We start from the raw sequence: 25,455 nt of genomic DNA, 5'->3' as shown, positions 1-25,455 counted from the left end.
TACCTCATTTACATTAGTGAGTCAGCTTTTGATGACAGTGGGAATCTTTCCATTAGACCCTCTGTAAGTAGGGTGGTTTGGGGCAAAGCTGATTTCTCCAACTATTTTATATTACTGTATTGTGGCATAGCACAGGTTGTGCCTGCCACTTCAAGGGCTTGAGCAGGCTGCAGATCAGTAGAGACTGCAGGCCTAATCAGGTGGGTCACATGGCACCCAAGAGGCTGCCTCTGTTCCCCTGCCTGCCCTTTTCCCTCCTCCCCTTATTTTTGCTCCATGCACCCTGCAACCTGGGGCTCTGAGCACAGCCCCAGCCCAGCCCTGTGGCAGCAGCAGCATGCAGCCTGTGTGGGTGCTGTGGGGGCCAGGCTGAGCTAGGCTAGGGCCATGCTCAGTGTCCTAGGCTAGATGGAGCCTGCTGGTGCTAAGCAAGGTTGGGGGGGGCAGAGGTTGAGGGGAAGGGGGAACAGAGGTTGTGGGGACCAGGCAGGGGGCAGAGGTAACACGGGGACAGGCACAAGCAGGGGCCAAACTGTTTGACCTCCCCACACCACCTGCCTCAGAATTACCTGCTCCCCTGCAGCAGTGGGAGAGATGAATTTAAGACGACCCTTCAATAATTAGATTCTATATGTGGAAAATTATTTTAAAAAATTATACGTTTTCCATGTACAGAATCTAATGGGAGGGGGGGTTGTCTTGAACTCAGAGTTGTCTTAAATTTGAGTAAATTGTTTTGCTTTTTTCAAATATAGTCAGTTTCCAGCCAAGAGCCTCATCTGTCTTCCTGATTTTCATTGTGCTGTTTGTGTTGTTTAAGCCAGCAAATTCATCTTTTCTGTTTTCAGTATTATTCTAGAGAAGTCTGGACACCATGTAGACTCTAAACGTTTTTTTTGGTTTGTACTGGAAAAGAACGTATCTGTGTAATGTCTGTTTGATATTTATAGTCTTTTTTTTAAAAAAAAGAGGAGGCAGATTCAGCCTCCAAACTTGCATGTAAAATATTGTGCTGTCAGACAACCGTCTTGCAATTAATTGAGAACATTTAGATAAGCAATTACTAACTTATGGACAGTATCAGACTTGTTCCCACAAAACTGAAGGCCTTTTTTAATCAAACCCTTAATGTTTAATCAGGCAGCTCCTTATTTTGCTTTTCTGTCTGAGAATGAAACATGAATGCAATCTGGGCTCCCACAAAGCTGTGCTGGATATGGGATGCAGAGAGATGGTGAGGAGTGGAATTCACAAGGGAATTCCTGGAAGGCTGTAAAAGAAAGTGGAAAGGCCTTAATCCTTTAGGCAGCTCTAGTTCCCACCACCCATTGACTAAAAATTGCTTCTGTGCCAGGAATTTCTGATTCGCAGAACCCAATTGGGTAAGAATGGAACTTTTAAATGATACATTAAATAGTGTGAGTAAAGTCGTGTCCAGCTAGTTTGCTTTACCTTCTCTTTCCATTATGTACTACTTTCTATGAAGGAGAGAGAACTTTTTTTTTAATTATTTTAATTTCTCCAACCTTCCAAGAGCATTTTTTAATTGCTTCTCTAACTTTGTGTGTCAGGAGAAGGGGAGGAAGGAGTGGCACTAAATCTTAAATAGCATTTAAATTTTGAACTTCATAAGACATTATGCAGTTTATTAATGCCCAGCTCCTGTGGTCACATGCATGTGTCTTCTCTGTGACAGCTAAATGGTAAAACCCTTACTCATTGAATAGTACCTTCCCCCATGCGTAATTCCACTAAGTTAGTAGAATTGTGTAGGGATGTGAAGGTCATGGAGCAAAGTTATATCTTTGAGAGTCAGGTTATCAAGGTTGTCATAGCCTGTCTCTACATGTATTAATGGGCCACTGGAATGGAGTTGACCTGGTTCTTTGCTATTCTTCACATCTGGATTCCTTGTTAAACCTGTTCTTAGGGACCTACCCAATTTGCGATTTCATCGATTTTTTTTTTTTTTTTTTTTTTTTTTTTTTTTTTTTTTTGCAAAAACCACAAAATCGCCATTGTCCATGAAATCTGTGAACTAGAGGAAAAAAAACACCTTACTAAAAATAAAATGATGGATCCCCAGTGGGAGCCAGTGGTCCTTGTGGCCAGTACAGCCCAGCCTCAAAGCCCTCTGGGCAGAGGGAAGGGGAGCTGCCGGCACCAAGGTGGCACCATCTCCTCCTGCCCCTTGCCACTAAATGGCTGAGAGCGCTGGCCCTGCCCCTCTTGGCCAATCAGCAGCGAGGGGTGGGGCCATGTGACAGACAGCCCTTGGTCAATCAGCAGCAAGGGGTAGGACCACAAAACTCTTGGCCTGTCAGAGGCATGGCGGGAGGGAGGGTGCTGCAGTAAGCCCATGAAAATGGTGGCTGGCCCCACAGTCGGCCCGTGAAATTGGCCACCTGCCTCCTTGATTTTGGTAGGTCCCTACCTAGTCTTGAAACGTGTAGTCTAGAGAACAAGACTGAGGGGCAATGAGGTGTCACGGTCTTCAAATATGTAAAAGATGATTGCAGAGAGGAAAGTTATCAACTGTTCCCCATGTCCCATTGGAGGGCAGGACAAGAAGTAATGGACTTCGATTGCAATGGGAAGTTTAGGTTAGATCTGGGGTGTCAAACCCGCCTGGCCCCCAGATCTGGATGCAGTGGCATCAAGGCAAGGGGTGGCAGCAGCCATGGGGGGCTAACACATCTATTGCTCCCCCTTCTCCCTCCCTCCACCCCACTGGCGATACGCATCCCCAGTGGGCAATGCACCTGGATTGTGGCAGCGAGTCCTGCTCCTGTCTCTCCTACCCTGAATTCCTGGCTCCTCTGGGGCACCCTCAGGGCAGAGGACCTGCTTCATAGGCAGGATTCAGCCTGTTGGCCATAGATTTACCACTCCTGTGTTAGACGTTAAGAAAAGCTTCCTAACTGTAAGGAGAGGTCAGCCCGAGCACAGATTACCTACAGAAGTTGTAGAAGCTCCTTGGCTGGAGGTTTTAAGAGCAGGTTAGACGCACAAAAAAATCTGTCAGGGATGTTTTATGATTAGTTGATTCAGCCGTGAGGCAAGGCATGGACAAGATGAGTTTTCAGATGCTCCTGAGATCCATTTTCTGCAATTCTAACAACACGCTTTGAGCCAAACGATACCCCCGTCTGTCTGTGGGTAGGATAGATGGGTGTTTGGAAAGCAGATCAATCACAAGGATTTGTCTGATCCCTCATTAAGAGCATCATTGCCTTTGCAGTCCCCCAAGTTTAGGGCTTGCGGTGTTCTGTCGGCATCAGATTTATTCTCATTAAACATCAAAGTTTGCGGTTATGTGCAGGCCTGGTGATACATAAATACACACACGTACATACGTTCAGCCAGCCTGTTCTTGATCAGGCGTGGCAGGAAATGATTGAATATTTTAAGTCTCTGGGTGCAATGAAATAATTATTAAGGAAAACAGAACAGTACAAATCATCCTGTACGAACTCGGCTGCTTTTCCGAACTGATAATGTGCCTTCTGCTAAATTTGATAGATTAACTTTTGTTTACAACTTTCTCAGTCATGGGACCTCTTGGTGCTTATGCTTGCCAATTAGTGCTAACTTGCTTATTTTAGTGCAGAAGGAGCACTGGTAAAATTGCCAGGCCTCATTAGATCAAATAATTTCTGTTCTCTATTCAGATCCACATCCCAGGTCAGTGCAGCCCTGCTGTGTGTTACTCTATTCAGTGAGTGCTCCGTGAGAGGGGGGGGTTTATCTTTTGCACAAACTACAAACCTCTTCTATTTAGACTTTGAATTTAAAACAGTGGATTGAGTGGTCTGACCTTTCTACAGCCTTCAGTTAAAGTAACGAACCTTTAGGCAAAGGCCACGGTGATTTCCATCCTCTTTATTCCTGTTAAATGAATATCTTGCATTTGGATATAGCGCCTTTCAACCCAAAGCATTTAATGTACATAGGAGACCCTTCGCTCTGCTGAAATGCAGCCATCTCTTGAGGTGGAAAGCAGCAGTGTTTTAATAGCACATAGCAATATTTCAGTGGTTTAAGAAAGGAAAGGAAGACTGCTGTGTCCAGCTGAATGAGCAACGGGAATCCCAGTAGGAAGCAAGTAGGTGCCATTTTGAATTTGGCCATAACACTGAGGCTCAAACCGTGGAAAAAAAGTAATATGTAGGGCCTTTTAATAACTTTGAACTCAATGAAGTCAATGGAAAGAGAGGCTCCCATTGACTTCAGATTGCTCAGTGAGTGACAAATGTCTTGGCTTCATATTTCATGTGCAAAGAGGCACTTCTGGCAGCGCAATGAGCACTGAATTATACTGAGCTGTTAGCTCATTATTGGCTCGGGGGAAGAAAATCACCCACTGCATAGCCAGGGCAGTAACTAGGTTTTACCTGACGTTTCAGTCTGGAACTAATTGAGTCCCACTCAGAGCCGTGTTGTGCTGCCAGGCAGTGAGCTGCATGTCTCTTCAGCAGACAGTTGGGTCTACCAACACTTATTAACGCTGCTTCTGTTGCATAGAAAACTGTGCAAAACAAAAATCAGTTGTTGATTAGCTGTCAGAGCCACAAAGGGCAGACAAATTGCGGTAAATAAAGCATCATTTCGATTGGGGAAGTTTTTGCCATGTAATTTGGAGTGAATTGAGCGAAAGTGAACCATAAGTAGAAACAAGAGGGAATCTTTTCCGACGGAACCATTTTTACTGGGGGGAAAAAAATAAGCTTTGTGAATTTTTTGTAGGAAGGTGCTGATTTCAGCAAAATTTTGTCAAGAAAGGTTTCTTCACTCGGGGGTTGTGGGGGGGGGGGGGTGAAATATAGTGTGTGGGTGGGGGAAAGGAGATGCACACGGGTGTGCCCCAGAGTACGTGCACATCGAGGGTCCACCTGGAATGCGGTAGGAATAAAGTCCCTTTTGCTTGATTCAGACCCGGGCCTTCAGCCTGTCCCTCTTTCCTTGCAGCTGTGCTTTCTGACCTCCCAGCTACTAGCAGCTGTAGGTTTAGACCATCCAGGCTTTTTGACTGGAGCTATTTCTGCTTCTATGAATTCAAAATTAGTCGGTGGGCAAGAGACAGAGATACTGAATCTATAACCCAGTAGATCTGGTGCTCACCTATGATATGAGAGGCCCCGGGTTTAAGTTCCTGTTCCAATGAACGTTGTATTTTCTTAGCGGAACAGCTCCAGAAAGGGGAAAAAGTCAGATTCCCACCCCAGAATGTACAATAGCCTTGCAGACGAGTTACATTCATATAATGCAGATGGGCTGACAGATCTGGGACTTGAACCTGGGTGAATGTCCTAACCACCAAGATGCAGGGTTTGCTGGGGTCAGTTTATTAGGGTTTTTTGTTTTTAGGTTGTTTGTTGTTTTTTTTCCTCCATGGAAAACATCTAAAGGTTTTAGCTTTATCCCAGTGCACAATGAGAATACGCACAATTCTCTTTTTTTTTGGGGGGGGGGGGGGAATATATTTTTCTGCCCAGCTCTAATCATCAAGTTTATAATGGAGAATAGCGGTGCTGCAGTCTCAAGCTTTAAGTATCTGTTATGTATTTTCTTGTAGTCGGGATTTCAATGAAGGGTTTTCTGCAAGTAGAAAAAGGAGCCCCTCTCCCCACCCCCACACATACACGAGGCCTTTCTTCTTTCTTTTCAAACCTCAATATTGTTTTAAGAAACAAAGAATAACATGGCAATGCAAGTATTTGTGGATCATCATGAAGGTCAAAACCTACCTTCAAGACGGTTTCTGGTATGAAGGAATCGACCATGTTAGGATTATGGTAGGATTTATGCCTGAACAAGTCCTAGTTCCTTAGGATTTATTGTGCTGAATGGCTGGTTCTGAGGGAGGATTTAATGCTTTACAGACAAATTCAGCTTCTCTTCTTTAAAAAAAAAAAAAAAAATATGCAGGCAGGTTTTTTTTAATAACTTTTTCTGCCAGCTAAATTGGTAATGAGGTAAGCAAGAAGTGATAATAAGGAAAAAAAAATCACTGTTCTTTTTAGTGGCTTGTGGAGGTGGCTGTTGTCAATATAATTAACTTACCAAATGGCCTCAATTTGTAGGGCTCTCCAGGGTTCCCCAAATGGGCACTTTCTAATAAGCATTTTACTGCTGAGGGCTGATTTTCCAGTTTGCCTTTACTAATCATGCCAGAAACTTAAATTGGAGTTACTGTTGTCAGCTAGTGAGGTTCATCCTTTAGGACTAATACAACCTGACCCACGGACGCTGTACTTAAGAACACACGGAGTAAAAGCACGGTTGGAAATTGTTCTTTTTTTTGGTTGAGATTTTAGTACAGATTTAGATGAAACTGGGCAGCTGCTACTTGTATAGAGCTTTCATCTCTTTGTTTTGCTACTTGCTCATCTCATAAAGTCTTTTCCAAACTTGCATTTTCCTTGGTAAGTGGGAATGAGTTAAAACATTCAGCTTTCCTTTAAGACCTCCTGGAAGAGTTTTTGGTGTAGTTTGAAAACTGTTGAAAAGAAAAAACAGGTCTTAAAATTGTCTTGCTGCCAGACCTGGAACGTTACGAAACGCCTAGACACAGGAGGAGGGGTGGATGTCATATACTTAGACTTCAGGAAGGCCTTCGATACGGTATCCCACCCCATACTGGTGAACAAGTTAAGAGGCTGTGACGTGGATGACTACACAGTCTGGTGGGTGGCGAATTGGCTAGAGGGCCGCACCCAGAGAGTCGTGGTGGATGGGTCGGTCTCGACCTGGAAGGGTGTGGGCAGTGGGGTCCCACAGGGCTCGGTCCTTGGACCGATACTCTTTAATGTCTTCATCAGTGACTTGGACAAGGGAGTGAAATGTACTCTGTCCAAGTTTGCAGATGACACAAAGCTATGGGGAGATGTGGACACGCCGGAGGGCAGGGAACAGCTGCAGGCAGACCTGGACAGGTTGGACAAGTGGGCAGAAATCAACAGGGTGCAGTTCAACAAGGAGAAATGCAAAGTGCTGCACCTAGGGAGGAAAAATGTCCAGCACACCTACAGCCTAGGGAATGACCTGCTGGGTGGCACAGAGGTGGAAAGGGATCTTGGAGTCCTAGTGGGCTCCAAGATGAACATGAGCCAGCAGTGTGACGAAGCCATCAGAAAAGCCAATGGCACTTTATCGTGCATCAGCAGATGCATGACGAATAGGTCCAAGGAGGTGATACTTCCCCTCTATCGGGCGCTGGTCAGACCGCAGTTGGAGTACTGCGTGCAATTCTGGGCGCCACACTTCAAGAGGGATGCGGATAACCTGGAGAGGGTCCAGAGAAGGGCCACTCATATGGTTAAGGGCCTGCAGACCAAGCCCTACGAGGAGAGACTAGAGAAACTGGACCTTTTCAGCCTCCGCAAGAGAAGGTTGAGAGGCGACCTTGTGGCTGCCTTTAAGTTCATCATGGGGGCACAGAAGGGAATTGGTGAGGATTTATTCACCAGGGCGCTCCCGGGGGTTACAAGAAACAATGGCCACAAGCTAGCAGAGAGCAGATTTAGACTGGACATTAGGAAGAACTTCTTCACAGTTCGAGTGGCCAAGGTCTGGAACGGGCTCCCAAGGGAGGTGGTGCTCTCCCCTACCCTGGGGGTCTTCAAGAGGAGGTTAGATGAGTATCTAGCTGGGGTCATCTAGACCCAGCACTCTTTCCTGCTTATGCAGGGGGTCGGACTTGATGATCTATTGAGGTCCCTTCCGACCCTAACATCTATGAAGCTATGAAAACCTCACCCCAGTTTGGTAAGTCAGTTTTCTGACAAAATGCAAACTTTCTTCTCGGGCTGTGAAGTCTTTATGAAGATGTACCCTCACAAGGAGAATTTGTTGGTGGCTAAACAGAAAATCCCTCATTGACCTGTGGCTAGAAGATAGATGGGAAAACTCCTCTGCAGAATTACAGCCCAGTCAGCCTGACCTCAATACCCAAAAAGATTGTGGAGCATGTCATCAAGAAGTCTTGTTAAGCACCTAGAGAATAACAAGATGATCAAGAACAGCCAGTACACATTCATCAAGACCAAACTGAATTTCTTTTATGGTAAGGAGATGGCTTTTGTGGATGTAGGCAGAGCAATGAATGCTATATACCCCAGCTCTAGCAAGGCTCTTGATACTGGCTTCCAGGATATTCTCATTATGAAGCTAAGGAAATACCTCACTCCATAAAGAAAAATACTGTAAGACACTGTCACAGATCGCGTCACTTTTGAGGGGCCACTCTTTTTTGGGACTCCTCAAGAAGGAGCCTTATTCAGTCTCCCACTAGTGAAGGGCCCACTGATGCCAACCCAGACTATCTATAGCATCCTGAACCGGAGAGCTCCTTTTCTTTTGTCAGCTCCTGGAAAGGAGGATGTTTCTTCTTCAAGAGGGGTGGCGTCAGAGTACTGACATCCCTAACAGCACAGCAGACTGCTCAGCTTCAAACGATTATTCTTTTTTGTGCCATTTCCATACTTGGAGGCTTTAGACCAGTGGCAGCCAACCTTCTGGTCCCTTGGCCAGATGAGTGGCATGAGGTCCGTGCATAGGCTGGACCCTTTATGGCATCTGCTCATGGGGTCAATCTGTGGGTCTGATCCAATGCCTTATCCTGCACACCTCTTTCAGCCCATGCACCAGCCCTTCACAAGTTTGGAAATTTGGCAGCAAGTACTGCCAATTAACCATTAACACTGGTACTGCTCTCTAGCTGCAAAATTTTAGGACTCTTGAGGAGTCCCTCAGGCTGGATGACAATCCTAGTTTAGACCATAGTTTCTCAACCTGTGGTACACATACCCCTGGGGGTATGCGAGACACAGGCAGGGGGTACGCAGGTGCGGACAACCCCCATAGCAAGGGGGCACCGCCGGTCCCCCTGCCACTGCTGGGTTCACGTCCGGCTGCTCGCCCCCACCCCCAAACCAGCCAAAGGCTGCTGCAGGAGGGGGAGGGTGGACATACAGACACCTGCTCACTCCCCGCTGACAGGCAATTAAGTTTTCTTTTTTTTATCCTGCCTGGGCTTTGGAGGGGGTGGGGGGCACAGACTGAGACCCCCAGAGTGCAGGAGGGGCAGGGTACTGCCCTGCTCCCTCCTGCACTGTGGGGATTGGCCCCATGACGCAGCCCGCCTGGGGCCCAGTTCACTGCGGGTGGGAGGGCTGATGGTGGCACCGGGTTCTTCCTGGCATTCGGGGCAGGCTGTGGCGATGGGAGGGGGGCTGCTGCCTGCCCCCGCCAGTGCCACTGCCGCCGAACACTGGGGGGAAAAGCCCTGTGCCGCTGCCAGCCCCAGCCTATAGCCAGCCTGGGCTCTTAGGCAGCTGCAGTAGGCAGCAGTCAGGCTGCAAACTTCTGCACCGGGCTCTGCAACCCCGGCATCAGCTCCATACTGGCAACTGCACGTGCACCTCAAAGCAGAGAGCGGGTTTATCCCCGCTGTGAGGTGTGAGTGCAGTCACTGCCAGCATGGAGCTGATGCTGGGGCTGTGGAGCCCGGTGCAGCTGTTTGAAGCCTGACTGCTGCCTACTGTAGCTGCCCGAGAACCCAGGCTGGCTACAAACAGCTGTGCTCGGCTCCAGAGCCCCATCATCAGCTCGGTGCTGGCTGCGACTGCATACGCACCTCAGAGCAGACAGTGGGGATAAACCCGCTCTCTGCTTTGAGGTGCATATGCAGTTGCTGGCATGGAGCTGATGCTGCGGCTGTGGAGCCCAGTACAGCCGTTTGCAGCCTCCCTGCTGCAGCTGCCTAGAACCCAGGCTGGATACAGGAGGTGCCGGCAGCGGCACAGGGCTTTTCTGGGCCACGCTGCCTCAGGGTCCCCCCCCACCGTCTGCTCAGAGCCGCAGGATGCTGGAGCCTGGAACAGCTCCTCTGCAGCCTCCTGGCTGCAGCCAGCCCAGGCTCTGGGTAGCTGCTGTCAGCCTCAGAGCCCGGTCTGCTTGCAGCCTCCCAGCCACCTGCTGGGAACAGCCCGGGCTCCATGGCTGGCAGCACCTGCCTAGAGCCCAGGCTGGCAGTGGAGTGCCCAGCAAAATGGCTTCACGTGCCATGCTTGTTCCAGGGGTTGCCAACCCCTACCCTACAGACCTCACATGCTGTACTCGGCACACGTGCCCCGGGGGTTGCTGACTGCTGCCCTACAGACTTACCTCACTGTACCGCGGGCCTGATGATCTTCTGAGGTCCCTTCCAGCCCTAATGTCTATGAAATCACCCCAACCCCTGCTGCAGCAGCCCCAGAACCAGCCAACGCTACCTGCCTGCACCACAATTATGGTTACTACATGTCCCTTCTCTCTCCCCACCCTTCACTCTCTTCAGCCTCTCCCCTTCCCTGTCTCTTTCTCTCCTTCTTTTCCTCTGTCTCTCACCCTTTCCTCCTCTCAAAACTATGGCGAAAAATTTGGCATGCCACACATTGCACAACTTTTTTAATTCCCCAGCAATAATTTGGCACATCACGCTTTGCGCAACACTGAGTTCAGCCCTCCTAGCTTTGGCCAACATTGCCTCTGGCCCAGGTACATTCTTGAGCACCCCTGGTATAAAAGGTAGCAACCCTACCCACACCAGATCAGACATCTGTCATATCACTGCCTTATATACACAGCCCTTCTTCCAACACAGGGATACATGTTAGTCTGTAAATATAAAATCCCCTGGAAAATTGAGTGTTGGAGTACTTATTAAAATTTTCAGAAGTTAGGGGGTACTTGCTACCTAAAAAGTCGAGAAACACTGATCTAGATAGTGAGGGAGTTGAATCCAGTTCCATGTAGATCAGTTGACAGAACCACAAGGAGAGAAATACTTGGTTGGTAGATCAGCTGAAGCCAAGGAGACGTACCTATAACAGCCTGATAAATTCTGTGTCCCGTAAGGAAATAGCAGTGTTTGGACCAGTGGTCCATCGTTACCAAAAGCTAGCTCTTTCACAGGGGGCTTCAAGAAACCCTTCAGCAAGTATTTCTTGGATAAGCTGTTCACAGGAAAAGTTTTTCTAATAGAGACTAGTTGATCCCTTTAGTGGAACTAAATACTTCATTAAAACATCATCCCCCTTGAGTAGCTTTATAAGAGGCTGGGTATGCACAAATCAATACCCTGCAGGATTCTTGTAGGAGAGACCCATTTCCCATAACTGTGCATATGGCTACACGTTGTCTTTAAGTATACAATATTCCCCCCCATCTTCTATGATAAAGTATGCCTTGTTAAGCTTTTATTAGTAAGCTGTAAGAATGTGAACAAAATGTATTTGTTAGTAAATGAGGCTTAAAATATCTATCCAAAATTAAGATGCATGCTGCAAAGAATCACTTGAAAAGCTTCGAGTATCACTAGGAAGAATTTACTGGTTGAACGTAGGAGAAGGAGATCCAGGATCTAGATGTGAGCACTCAGATAAGGGTTCTTCAAATGCAGCATGTGTATTTTGCGGTTTTGATTATTTATGTGAGCGTTGCAGCCAGTTTTCTTCTGTTCGTTAGCGGGGTGTTTGCTATCGACTATCACATCAGTCAGATTCATGCTTATTGCTGTAAATAGTGTTGATGCCAGTGCTCTCCACCGAGTCCGCTAATGGTCTGGTTTTGATAAAGGATGAATCTGAAAAGAGGTCAGGCTGGCGCAGTGCTTGTGTCTGAGGATATTAATTAGCACCGAGAGAACTGCTCTTCACCATTACTCTTAACTCAGAAGTTATGAGTCAGTTTAATGGACTGAACGCCGCCGAGGCGGGAACAGGCAGGGCGCTCTGGGAATACAACTGTGGCATTAAACCTGAAGATAAATTTGTCAGGGTCCCTCTCCCTCGTTCTGAGAGACAGGATTCCCACTTTAAATCTTTAAAAACCTTAAAATGTTACAACCGATTGAATCGTTGGGCGGGAGATTTACCTCTTGCGAAGCTGACCTCTTCACACGCACAAGACAGGGATGGCTTCAACGGATGATTTAACAAAAGGGCCAGTTGAACCAGTTGCCACTGAATATTCCCTCCCACAAAAATACAGCTGGCATTGTGCAATGTGAAACCAGTGCAGATTTACAGTATTACAGCAATATTTCAGGGGCCTGCTTTTGAGTCAGGCTGGGATTTAACAGGTGTAATTTTGATAGTGCAATTAATTGCACTCTTTCCCCCCCCCCCCCCCCAATCTATACTTTACCTTCTGACTGCCCAGCTGTATCTGTAAATCCAGCATCTATGTGCTGAATGCCTCTCCACTTGCTCTTACTGCTAAATGTGGCCACTGTTAATGGTGCTTACAACATGAGATGCCGGGTTGAAGCCTGCTTTTTAAGAAATACAGCTGTGAGGAAGCTGTTGACCATTGTGCATGTACATTAGATGCCACAGGGAACTGGCAGAAGGCGCATAAAAAAATCCAGGAGCTCTAGGTCTGAAATGCCAGCTTTATCCTGAGTGTACCAGCTTTCCCTCCCACTCCCCCCTATTTTTTATACAATTAACCCTTGTAGTTGCAAGCTAGAGGCATGCACTTTACACTTTTCTGATCTGCAGGATTAGTTGCTGTTTAAGGGTCCAAGTTACAGCATCGTCTGAGCACTAATATGGTGCTTTTAGTCAAGACTCAGCCCCAGTTCCTGTTATGGGAAATCCAGCTGAGGAATCCTGCATAAGAACCTTTCTCCTTCCTTTCTATCCCCAAAAATGTCAAGGGTCCCTACATGTCTGGCCTTCCCACCCCCTCCCCCTCCAAAAAAAAAAAAAAAGCTGCTCATGTTAAAGGTAGTGGTTTTCAAAGGCTTTGGTCTTACAAAGCACCTTTGCAGTCCAGATAACTCGAGTGTTTGACAAAGTAATGAGATAAATACAGTATTCAGGAAGTAAATGCGTAGGCAGAGCTGTAGCCATAGTTACCTGGGCGCTCTTTCACTGCATGTTATGCACATCCTTTGGATAAGTGCACTTCAAGGGTTAATGAAATTCTGCATCCAGCAGGTGTTTTGTGTGTACCGAGCTCAGATGAGCTAGGATTTTGGAAAGCGCCATGAGAGCGGTACTGTGGGAGTGTGTGATCCAAAGTCTGCTCCCCTGCTACTAAGATCAGTAATTGGCACTCCTCAAGTACTCCAGGCTGCGCAAACACCTAATGCTGTGGTGCTCAGATGAGCAGCGTGGTGCTGGTCTGGGGGCTGGATCCCATGTGCAGGGTTGGCACAAGGGTGTGATCCTGCTCTCTGGCCCAGCCCTACATGCTGGCTCTTGCCACCTTCCTAGCTGGCCACACACACTGCATGTGGCCATAGATTTGTAGTGTGCGAAGCCATATCATACAACCCGTGGGACTTTCCAGAGTTCTAGATATCAGGCAACAGGGAAGGCATTTAAACATAACCATGGCTCCCCTGCTGCCAAATATCCAGAGCCGTGGGGAGCCCCATGGGTCAAATGACACACACGCCTGACCTGATGGATCCTCTTGGCATCACTGTCAAGTAGATGTAATTTTCTCACTACACAGTTCAAAAATTCAGGCAGCAGAATTGAGATTTGCCTGCAAGCATGCAGTGAGCAGGGATCTGGGTTTTCTGCTTGCCACAGAAAAATGCAAATGTTCTCCTTTGTATGAGAAAAATGCAGGAAGCAGCAGGTTTCCCCTTGCAGGATGGCAGGGGTCTAGCCTGCAAGGGGCTGCTTGGGGTGGGGGGAGCAGGATGCAGGGGGCACCCTGTGCATGTGTGTGTAGATGCACGCATGCAGGGGTCCAGCCATACAGCCAAGCAGCTGTGGAGAGTGGCTCCTCCAGCTGCCTGCAGGTAAGTCTATGGAGGGGGGCATAGGAGGTGGGGGAGGCATAGGTGACACAGATCGAGGCGGTAGTGACCACGATGAGGGAGTAGGGCTGGGGGGCTGTGGGTCAGGAGTGAGGGGCACTGGCAGGGACAGGGGGCTGCGGATCAGGAGTGAGGGGCACCAGTGGGGCTGTGGGTCAGGAGTGAGTGAGGGGCACTGGCATATCAGGGCTGCTCAGCAGCACAAAGCAGCCAGGGGGAGGGGGGAAACAGCTGCAGCTGGACCCACACACCCTAGTGAGTGAAGGGGGCAGGAGGAGCTCTGATTTTTCCATGATAAAAAACCCAAAATCAAATGCCAAAGTATACAGGTATTGAGCATTTATTTTATTATGACGATTGAGGCACTGGTAGGCTTCCAAATTGCTTTAAAATTGTAAATATCTCAATAAAACATTGTATTCAGCTTATACCTATATATATACATCAGTGGCGTTGCATTTTAATCACAGAAAAACATGGATTTGGGACTTGTAATAGGAGAATTTGGGGGTTTTTTGGAGAATAAGCATTTGATCAGACTATTTACAGCTGGGCTAGTGAGGTGGATTGCAACCGTCCCATTCAGGCTAGCTCCAGCAGATCAGCTCACGTGAGCAAGAAGCCCCTCTCTTCCTCTGTTTTATTCCTCTAGACTTCCCATTATATTGTCGTCTTGTGAGTTCTAGAGACCGGTTGGATCTAGCGGGGAAACTTCCTCACGTACCACCTTGCATTTCCAGGACACACAATATTCTTCCTTTCTTTGTTTATTCGTGATGGAAGAGGTGACCCAGAGAGGTGGTGCAGTCTCCATCCCTGGAGGTTTTTAAGACCTGGGTAGACAGAGCTTTGGCTGGGATGATGTAGTTGGCGCTGGTCCTGCCTTGAGCAGGTGGTTGGACTAGATGTGACCTCTTGAAGGCCCTCCCAACCCTCATTTTGTATGATTTCCTCCTGAATCCCTTGGAGTCAGTATTTGGCATACTAGTCTCCTTGCTATTGTCCACCCACCTTTTGTCCTACATTAACATATCTCCTCCGACTTCAAACACTGCAGATATTCCCGCACACCATACCGTGATACTGTATCTTTGGCCCGCACTCCCATTTCTTCCATGTACAGTCAGCGAGCCTTTCCTTCAAGCCTTGGACTGGAATGGAAATCAGCTTTTTTTGTTGTTGTTTTAAAGGTTGCTAAAAGAAAAGGTCGCATCTCTCAGCAGACAGCGGCGTGTGTGAGCAGTTATTAATGGCTTGCATGTCATCGTTGAGAGCAACGAGGCAAGCCCTGATTGACCTGACGCTTAACTGAAAACCTCCTGACCCTCTCAAATCAAAGGAGGCCCCCCCCCTCCCCTCCTTTCAATTATTAATAATCGTACTTCTCGGACACAAGTTATGCTGCATGTCAGGTCATATCATAAAGCAAGCGTTGGGTCCCGATATTCAATTAAAAGGCCCTGCCGTTCTCCACTGGTGGAACAAAAGCAAATTAACCTTTCAGTAACATCTCCAGATAGCTTTCTCAAAATCGCCTATGGTTTCAATAACTTGCGCAGCTGCATGAATTGTGTTAGTTTAAGCACTATCTATTTTTCAGTTCTTATCTTCACAGTGATTGCACTTGGCCTATCTGTCCTTGATTGACCAAGTAATATCCTTGTTTTAATCGCTTGAAATTCTCAAAATGGGAGCTGCCTTCCTTTCCTCTCCTACCTGCCAGCTCCTCTGTTTGTTTTGATCGCTGCATAATGTGCTGCTTTCACCTCCTAGAGTAGTTGTTTTAAACCTATAATGGAAGGCTGCGTCTCTCCCTGTTGTTTGGAGGGCGATTACGGAGATCAGGAGACGAGGAGTCGGGGCTCTGGGGCTCCATTCTTTGCTATGCAATTTGCACTGTACAACCCATCCTGAAAAGCACTCGCAGCTTCCACGTGCTTTGCTACTGAATGCAGTCAGCACTTCCCAGATGTGTTCAGTACCTACCAGAATTGAACCTGTTGAGCAAGTCATCCTCTCTTTGACTCAGTTGATCCTTAAACCGTATGAAAAAGGGAGAAAACAATGCCTACTGATCAGGGGCAATTTGTGACGACTCATGTCCATCAAAGCTTTGTGGTTTGAGAGGTGCTAAAGGTGGGTGAAGAAGTGAAACCATTTTCTATTGTATGGAGAAGAGAGCACAGGTCGTTATTGGGACGGCGCTGATGAGTTAAGTTGGCAACCAGTTGCACCCTGAAGCCATCTGCAACCCTAAGCACATGAAGGTATACTGAAACGGTCCCTTTCAAAATGGTGCATCTTAAATATATTTACTTAAGTGGTCAACTCTCAAACTATTTATGGCTTCTGTGTACAGTATAATATAGTGTGTTGTGTGTGAAAATTATAATAAACGGCCAGGTTAAATGTATAGGGTCCAGTTTTCAAAGATGCCTAATTCCTGATCTATACAGTAACTTGCATTTGTATAACTATTTTGTTTTGGACTCCATAGATTAGATCAAAAGGGACCATTGTCATCACCTGACCTCGCCTCATGCATACAACAGGCTAGTGCACTTCCACAAACTAATCCTTACTTGAAGTGGAGCATTTCTAACCCTACAATTATCTATCCTCTTTGCCTAGTTGGGAAGTGGCACAATGTTGGCTTTCTTCCACTTTCCTGGAACTTCCTCAGTGTTTTGGAGAGTTCCCAAAAATTAATATTAATGGTCTGAATTACTCCTTGGTCAGCTTTTGAAAAATCCTTTAACACAACTTATCTGGACCTATTTCTTGATTTATAAATGACTAACTTCCATAGATTGTTTAACATCCTACTGATCACTTTTGGAAGGGAAAGTGCTTTATTCTCCTTTTGTGATATGACTACATTATCATTTTTTTTTCCTCAAATATAGGGCGGAAATATTTTTGCATTACTTTTGCCTTTTCTGTATTAATATATGACAGTTCTTCCATTTCCATCTAGTAATGAATCGCTATTAGGATTCCTCTGGCTCCTCATTTATTTAAAACTTGTCCTGATTATCTTTATCTCGGCTGCCCGTAGATTCCTATTTGTGTGCTTTTGCTTTCCTTATCAGTTTTCTACAATTGTTAATTTCTGATTAATATTCATTACTGTCAGCTTCTCTCTTTTCCCATGTGTTATAGCTAGGATAAACTCCTTTCTGTATGGAAGTCAAAATAATAAGCATATACTGATATAAGCCCATTTGTAGTGATAGAACTGTGTCCACTCTGGAGGGACTGTGTCATGTTAACAATGCGGGTATAATTAAAGCCATGCATCTTTTGCATTAAGCACAGCCTTAAGTGGCTTAGACTCTTAAGGATAGCTGGAAAAAGACTTAAGACTTTAGGAATCCAAAATCTTTTGAAAATGAGACATGGGTCACTCAGGCGCTTTGGGTAAAATTTTACCCAGATGCATTATAAATTCAATATGGTGAGTGTTGGTCAGGTGGCCAGTATCTGTTTCACACACTACTCTTGGGACCTCTTGATAAGTACCATCTGCTCCCAGTAATTTACTGCATCTGAATTTCGACAGTTTCTCCTCAAGTTTTTCCTTTGAGCTTTTGACATCTGTAAAGGACACACTTAGTTAAAAAATCCCTTAATAGGAACATTGTACTCCAGCCAAAACAGGGACAGGATGTTCCTTTGACTTCTTCACTACTTGAAAGTCCTTTTTTTTTTTTTCTCTAATTAACCCCATCACATTTCTCCTTTGCTATTTTGGCTGCTCTGCAATTGCACATGTTATCCTTTATGTCTGATGTGTTAGGACAAATATCTGCAATCATTTGCAACAGAGGGTGGTCAGTTTGTTTTGTCCTATTTTAATTCTCACCTTACTTGGGTTTTGGGGTTTTTTTGCCTTTCCTCAATCTGTTCCCTGTTAAGGTAGGTTTCTTTTACAAAGGGAGTATTTATTAGATCTAGTCAAGTTGAAGATATCTCTGCTTATTATTTTGCTTTGCCTGATGGCGTGCAGTCAGTTGGTGCCATCGTGTTCTGAAACAGCATCCAGCTTAACTCGAAATTTTTCTCTCTAGCTCGTCATTAGCATGAAAGGATTGCCTTGAAATATTTAAAATATACCTCTCCAAGTGGTGCATCCTGTTTTTGTACCAACCTCCATTGTTCAGGAGTTCCTGATACCCAGTAGTGTGCTCACAACCTGTGGACCCCTGCATTGCACACATCTAAATGTGTTCTTTACAGCTTATTTCATAGACACCAAGACAAGATCCCCTGAAATGCAGCTGAGCACATGAGGTACCATGCCAGAAAAATAAAAAGAACTCACCTCGGGACCAACATAGCCATTATTTCCCCAAATTCCTTGACTCTTTGCAGTGCGTTCCACTGGTCAAGCAATTCAAGCCCTTTTGGACGATGTGTGGTGCTGAGACCCTCCTGGAAATCACCCTCTTGATGGTTTTAATTCTCCGGTATTCTTATCAGAGAGGCAGATACGGCCTCTTCTTTCACCCTGTGACCCTGTCCAGGCTGTGGTGCTCTCATGCAGTTGTTCCCAGACCAAGTAGTGACTGGAGGGAGCACTTCCAAGTGACTTGAGCAGCTGCTTCCATTGCAGTGATGGACAATGCTGGGTGCAAACAGGTAGTTCTGCTGTCCTAGAAAGCTTCAGTGGTTCGTGGCAGCTGCCTTCTTGGCTGGCCCTCCACGGTTAAGCTGAGAACCTCCAAACATAAAGCATGAGCTGTTGCTGCTTGATCTATAGAACAGAGGCTCTCTAGCTGGGATTGCAATATATTTCTATCACCCTTGCAATAGAGGGAAATCAGCCGCATGCTGTTGCACTTAATACAGTGATCTCTTGCATTCCTATCAGTGCACATGATGCCATCATGGGATTTTGCATAGGAAAGGAATTCTGGTCAGTTATACTGAAAAGTGATTAAGGGTTTTCTCCTCCTTGACATTTCTGGATGTGAAATTTGGGACCCTGCACAGTAGCTGGGTTTTCAAAGAGCTAAGTGGTCCATGCTCTGAGAACCAGGCCTCTATCGTTCCTGAAGCTGGACTACCAAGAAAGCAATTCAGTTCTCAAAGTCTGACCCTGGCTTGTCCTGACCTCACCTATAGCTCCTGAATCCAGTTTTGATGCCAGATCCCCTCCTCTCCCCTGACTAATCTTAACGTGGACTGCACCCATGTCTCAAGTGTCTTGCCACTAGGCAAGTCCACCCACATCCCAGTATCCCATATGTCCCTATTTCCACCACCCACGTCCCTATTTCCTGCCTTGACTGCACTGACCTCGTTATAGGAACCTGAAGTCTTCCAGATAAAGACCTTCATCTTGACTCTGCAACCCAGAGCGCCCAGATGCTGTGGCCCAGTCTAAGGGCATGTGAACTGATCCTGACTCTCTCATATAAATAACCTTTTGCTGCCAAAATAAAGCTGTGGTCCACCAAGCCAAACGGGGTGAGGGGCAGGGGAACCTCCCCTCCCTAGAACACAATGGGTCTTCTCCTTTGAAAAAGCTCCTGTCGTCCAGCTTTCCCCCTTGGGAACAGTAGCTAAGATTTTCAAAGTTGCCTGAGAAATTTGGGCTCCCAGGTCTGTAATAAAATTAAAACCCTAGGATATGGTGATTGTTAAATGTGTGGGATCGAACCTGGCCACTCGTGACATCTCATCCACGCCTTCAGATGCTAAATGTTTAATCTCTTTCCATTACAGCCCATCTGGAAAATGGCTGCATGCTTTCCTATCTTAACATACAATGCTTGATCATTTCCTCTTTCTGCATTCAAATCTCCACAGTAGTGTGAATACTTTAAAGAAAAGTGTGAGAGTGGGTGTGAAGAGGGAGTGGTGGGAATAAGTTTTCCTTCTGTCAAAGTGAAGACTTCGTCCTCTGCTTATATGTGCATGTGTGTGCACACGCTTTAAATAGAAAGCTTGAATTGGGTGACTTCCAGTTTTCGACACTTGGCAAGCCTTTTAAGTTGTAACAGATGAGGTTCTGCTGTTCCATATGATGTGCTCTTCCCACATCTCTCTTGATGACTTCTTGAAGCTCCTTAAGGATTCAGCACAGAATTCACATCTGTTCCACAGATAGATGTCCAGAGCTAACGAAAGGCCCATCGGACTTGAAGAGTCGGCGATGCCAAAAGCCATATGGTGGTGTTTTTAGCTTTGTGACCAGAGTGCAGGGACAAGAGCACTCTGGGCCAAAGGAGGCGAGGTGTGAAGTGGTATAAGCCACACGTCGGCAAATGCAAAGGTAATTTGCAGATTGGAGTGGGGATGATAAGCATAAAAGTAAGGAAGCCAGGGGTAAACTAGTGAAAGCAACTCTCAGGAGCTGAGGAGCATGTAAGATATAGGCTAAAACTGGGAGGATTAGGTTTTTTACCCGTGACTGTGAATCATGACCCCTGCTGAGAGTCTCCTCAGCATTAGCATTATTGCCTACAAACTCTGAACTTGCTTACAGCACTTGGAAGACCCTAAGCAAGAGTCTAGATCGGTGGTTTTCCAACTTTTTTTTCATTTATGGACCCCTAAAAAATTTCAAGTGGAGCTGCTGACCTCTTTGAAAATTTCAAATGGAGGTGTGGGCCCCTTTGCATTGTAAGGGGTGAGTATGCACATACTTCTCATTGATCCTAGTCCTCTTTCATGGATCCCTTAGACATAGTCTTGAACCCTTAGAGGTCTGTGGACCACAGGTTGAAAACTGCTGGTCTAGGTCATATAATACTCTTGTCTAGCCTTCAGAACCCATAAACCTTTGCCTAAGCCACATAACCATCTTGATGTCCTGTGTCTAAATATTGCCCTGCAGTACAGGTTAATAATTGCATGGTGACTGTAATTGTTGAATGACTATTGACACCCGTCCCTGCCCCCCATGGGTCTATTAATCTCCTTTTCAACATCTATACTGCCATCCTGGCAGCATTATTAATTGCCATCTGTTGACCACTATGAAATGCCAGGTTGCATTTGTAATACAAAGTGAGCTGTCTTGTGTCTGAAGGGATGCTCTCATTATCTCTTGGCTTACCACTGGCTGTCTTTGACGAGAGGGACCTGTTGTAAGCCCAAACTCTCAAAGTTGTTCATGGCTTGAACAGATTGCCATCCTTTGTGGATTGGGCACTAGGGAAATAACGCATCAACCAATGCATTACATGCATTGTGTTGTTTGAGAGAGATTTGCTTATTTGGAGGAAGACTTTAATTAAAGTTGCATGTTTCCTATGAGACTTCTGTTTTCTTTGCATGGGTTACTTAATAAGCTTTTGTAAAATCGAGTTTCCAACTCTGGTTGGAGAATGCACAACCCTCCCCCCCATCACAGTTTCTTTGGGCTAGCTCAGGGGTGTTCAACTGCCAGCCCATGGGCTAAATGTAGCCCACGGAGCCATGGCATCCTGCCCATGAGGCTACCCACAGGTCAGAAAATTTGGTGGTAGGGAAGCAGTGGCAGTTAATACAACCACCCTCCCTAGTTGCCAAATCCCCAAATGCCAAGTCCTGCCCGGCAGGTCAGAGCTGGGCCATGCCCCCTTCCCTCTGTATGGCCAGGTTGGCGCTGGGCTGCACCCCCTTGTCCCACTCAGGGCTGTGTCAAGCCCCCTCCCCACCACGCATCAAAATCAAACCCCATTCTCCCATGGGACTGGGTTGGGGCTGGGCTGTGTCCCTTCTCCGTGTATGGCTGGATTGGAGCAAGGCCACATCCCTCCCCTCTACCTGCAGGGTTTGGTTGGGGTAGCATCAAGCCCTCTCTCTCCTGCCGTGCAGACGGGTTAGGGCCAAGCTGCCCCTGCACCCCTCTACACTGCTGGGACCACTGGCCAAACCTAGCCTGCGGACAGACCAGGTATTGCCCATCCAATTCACCGCTGGGTTTGCTGACAGGGATCTTTGTCGGGTTAGAAGGACAGAGTTGAGTGCGCTTGCAAGGTGACCTGCGTCATCTGGATGAGCAAGAGCACACCTCTCATGGGTGCTTGATTCTCCTCTTTTTCTGAAAAGTTATCAGGCATTGGTGCCAACTCCCATTGTATTGGCTTTCAGTAGCACCAATGGACCTATCTGAGCCTAGGCCACTGTTTTATGTTGTACAAAGTCTGTTTGGAGACAGGCCCAGACCTGAAAACCTTACGCTTGAAATGTCTGGCAGAGGGTGGGATGGAAAAGAGGCAGAGAGGTAATGTGACTTATCTTGGTTGCACTGCAGATTGGTGACAGACCCGGGAACCGAACCCAGAATCCTGGGTTCCTTACCTGTGGACCACGCAGGCGCCTTGCATCCTCGGACTAACACCAGAAATACTTAAGGAAGTACCACAATAGTAGGCACGCTATACTGCTCCTGGACTGTAGCTGCCCTGTGCCACGTATAAGTTCGGGGCGCTAAGGATGGGATTTTTAAAAGTGCCTGAGTGACTTATATCAAGTCAGCAAGCTACTTTCTTTGGTTTTTGCTACTTATTACTGACTTTCCATGGGATTTGGGCTGCATAAGGCATATATATGCGTTTTGAAAATCCCATTCTAAAGGAAGAATGGTCTTTATATTTTGAAAGCAGAGTTTGTACCACAGTAGAGGGTAATTACAGGAATTGTAATTTGGCCAAAGATTTCTGGGTTAGCAGTCTTCCTTTATGAAAAGCACTGTGTGATCTCTGACACCAGCACCTTGGTTTAACGTATTGTAGACCTGAAAGACGTGCCCCTTCCAGTAACACAGCGCCTTTCAACGTGGTGCTAGGGCATTTGCTCAGTACTGCCTAAGAAGGAAGACCGCTGCTTATTAACCAATATTTTACAATGATGAATGACAGTAAGAGTAACATTAGCTGCACAGTGTGCTTGTAGGCATCCAGTTGCCTACATGTTGCCCTTTATTATTTGAAGGTAGAGGCAGGAATACTTCTCTGTTTAACTTTGCACCTTTATGTTGCAACAACACTTGGTTGACAGAAGTTGGCCAGTTTCCTTGTACTAACTGAAAAAGAAGAGCTTTGACAACTTGCTTGCAAAAAAAATCTCTCTAAATTCAGTTGGGAAGAAAAAATCACTGTATATATTTTAGTTACTTATGTTTGCTTGGGTGTATCTAATGTAGAACAAAATATTTAAAGAGTAGCTCAGATTAGTCATATGCATGGCTGCTGACCCGAGAGAGCATAAAACAGAGCGTTGCCTCTAATAAAGAAGGTAGGGTTTACTTACTTGATGTGATTTCCCACCCACCTCTAAATTATTCGAGTGAATTTAGTGCCCATGTAAGTATGGGGCTAGCTGGCCCTTAGATCGAAGACCACAATGGTACAAACAGGGATTGGTCGGTCTTCCCCACAAAGTTTTCTCGGGTCTCCTCGGTGCCGACCCCTTAACCCCCCTGTATTTGTAAGGTTTGTGGTTTCCAACCCTGCCCATCCTTTCAAACTGGGCACTGCCCTTTAATACATGGATAAATGGGCAATTGTAACCTCGGCTCCAAATTCAGTTCTCCCCATGCAAAAGGCCGGTACAGTGACTTCCTCCCCACTGCAAAGTCAGGCCTGGCTCAAGCAGGTGGTTCTCCATTGCTTTCAACTATTTGAATATTGAGGGAGACTGGTGTCCCGGGAGCTTCCCTTCCAGTTTCCAACCCTTGAGGCCATCACTTCTCCCATTCACAACTACCCCGACCGCCCCTTCTCTCATTTGCAATCTCAGGCCATCTGCGAGGCAACTTCAGGAACCGAGTGTGTGGAAATACAATAGTAGGAAAGGGATTAATTTGCACATAGCTCGCTGTCTAATGCTATTTAAGTGACAGGCGTGAAAGAGGATACCCCTGCGTCTTGGTCCTTGTTCAGAACAGCACTTAAGCACATGCCTGAAATTAAGCGGACGATTAAATCTTATTGGGATCAAAGCGACTCAAACTCATGATTAAGTCATCTTCCTGATGACAGCGCTGCAGACTGCTAGTATCCCTCTGCTCAGGGTGCGAGAACCTCTCATCTGTAATTCCTTTTAATGCCGATTTTTATCTGATTCACCTGCAAGCTTGTCTTTGAGTTTTCCCTAATATCTTTATTTTCTTTTTTTTTTTTTAATACAATGAATTTTTACATTTTTTTTTTTTCTTTTTCTTCCCATGCCAAACAGGGTGCCCACACTGTAAAAATTCCATCCCACATTTCACAACCGCTGCCGAGCTCTTTAAGGAAGATCGCAAGGTAACCCATTTTTAATAGTTTCTGCAATGTTTAAAACGCCTCTGCCACCATTTCATTTCACAGGCGGGATCCAGTTTGTCTAAGGATAAGGCTGCCACTGAAAAGCTGAACCGTGTTTTCACCCTAGAGATCATACTTTTTTTATTTTCCTGGCCAACTGGGTTAAAATGTTAACGCTCTTCTGCCTTTAGCTTTTCTTGCTGTTCCCCCTCCTCCCCCTTTTATTTCTTCTGGGGTGAACTCTTCTCTTTAAACATTCTGTAACTTTTTGAATCTTTAGATGAGAGAGATTATTTCAAACCTTTTCTCTTTTAAAGCATGGTTAATAATTAACGGGCTGTGTGTGGGGAGAAAGCCTGTATTTCATGCTCTGGGCAGAAACCTGGGGGAGGTTTTTGAAATACCCAGGATGATTTGTGAGTGAGAGTCCCATTGGCTTTCCATGGGACTTGTGTTTTTAAATCACACAGGAGCTTTTGAAAAGCCGTAAACGGGGAAACTGCAATTTGTTTGTCTCTTCCAGCAAGCTTTCTTCACTTAAACCTTTGCTTACTCAAGTGCGGTGCCCTCTGGCTCGTGTAAGGGATGGCTTGTCCTGTTGGGCTCTTGCATATCTCCTTTGCTAATTCATGTGGATGCCCGCTCACCTGCCCACCCTCTGTAAAATGCATTTCAGGATACATTGGGTATGAAAGATGCTATTAAAAAAAGCTAAAGCTATTTCTGCATCCTCATTTCTGCTCCCTGGTTTCTTTCCAAGCTTTGCAGCTTGGCACCTTTCTCGGTAAAGGAAACGGTGGCTTCAGTTAAGCAGTGTATTTATTTAAGCAGGGCCAGATTAACCCCTTAGTGGGCCCTAGGCAAACAAACTCGTGGGCCCGAGCCATCGAGACCCCTTTCCCCACCCTGGTGCTGCCGCCCACCCGTGAGGAGCCCAACACATTTCGGCAGGGGGTGCAGGGCTTAAATAAAAGGACTCAAAGTATGGAGACAGTGGCATGTGCCTAGTTTGCCTATGTGTTAATCCAGCCTGGATTTAAATACATTCCTAACATGCAGCACTTGAGCAAATGGGATTAGTGATGTTCTAGGCTAATGGCTATAACAGTGGGCGCCAACCTGTGTCACAAATTAGCCCCATACCTGCCCCAAATGCCCTTCCGCTCCCCTTTGTCTGCCTGATCTGCTGCTTTGCTTCCTCTTTTCCATCCTGTGCTCCTTCCTGTTCCTCTGCTTTGTTTCCTGCCCTGCCTGCTGCTTCGCTGCCTATCCTGTCCCTGAGCTGCCACGTGCCACACACGCATCGCAGGTTGTGGCCTGTGTTGCAGGTAGTTTGTGCCCTGTTGATACCTTTTCGTTTCTAAAAACATTTAAAAATTTCACTTTTTT

At 46.3% G+C, this 25,455-nt stretch overlaps 1 protein-coding gene across 3 annotated transcripts in view; it reads left to right on the top strand.

Annotated features, from left to right (window-relative positions):
• The window catches only part of PDIA5 (protein disulfide isomerase family A member 5), a 139,680-nt gene that overhangs the window by 97,794 nt on the left and 16,431 nt on the right, over positions 1-25,455 (top strand). For 2 of the 3 annotated variants that reach the window (XM_014599612.3, XM_019480576.2), the window contains exon 15: positions 23,996-24,066. The exons of the other annotated variant lie outside the window; for it this stretch is intronic. In XM_014599612.3, coding sequence (XP_014455098.1) covers positions 23,996-24,066 — 71 coding nt within the window. The remainder of the gene's footprint in view (positions 1-23,995; positions 24,067-25,455) is intronic. 3 annotated transcript variants of the gene reach the window in all.

The sequence above is a fragment of the Alligator mississippiensis genome, chromosome 4, assembly GCF_030867095.1.
Source record: "Alligator mississippiensis isolate rAllMis1 chromosome 4, rAllMis1, whole genome shotgun sequence".
In the NCBI taxonomy this organism is placed as follows: domain Eukaryota; kingdom Metazoa; phylum Chordata; order Crocodylia; family Alligatoridae; genus Alligator; species Alligator mississippiensis.
The sequence above is the reverse complement of the archived record's forward strand: the minus strand, read 5'-3'. Positions and strand labels throughout refer to the sequence as shown.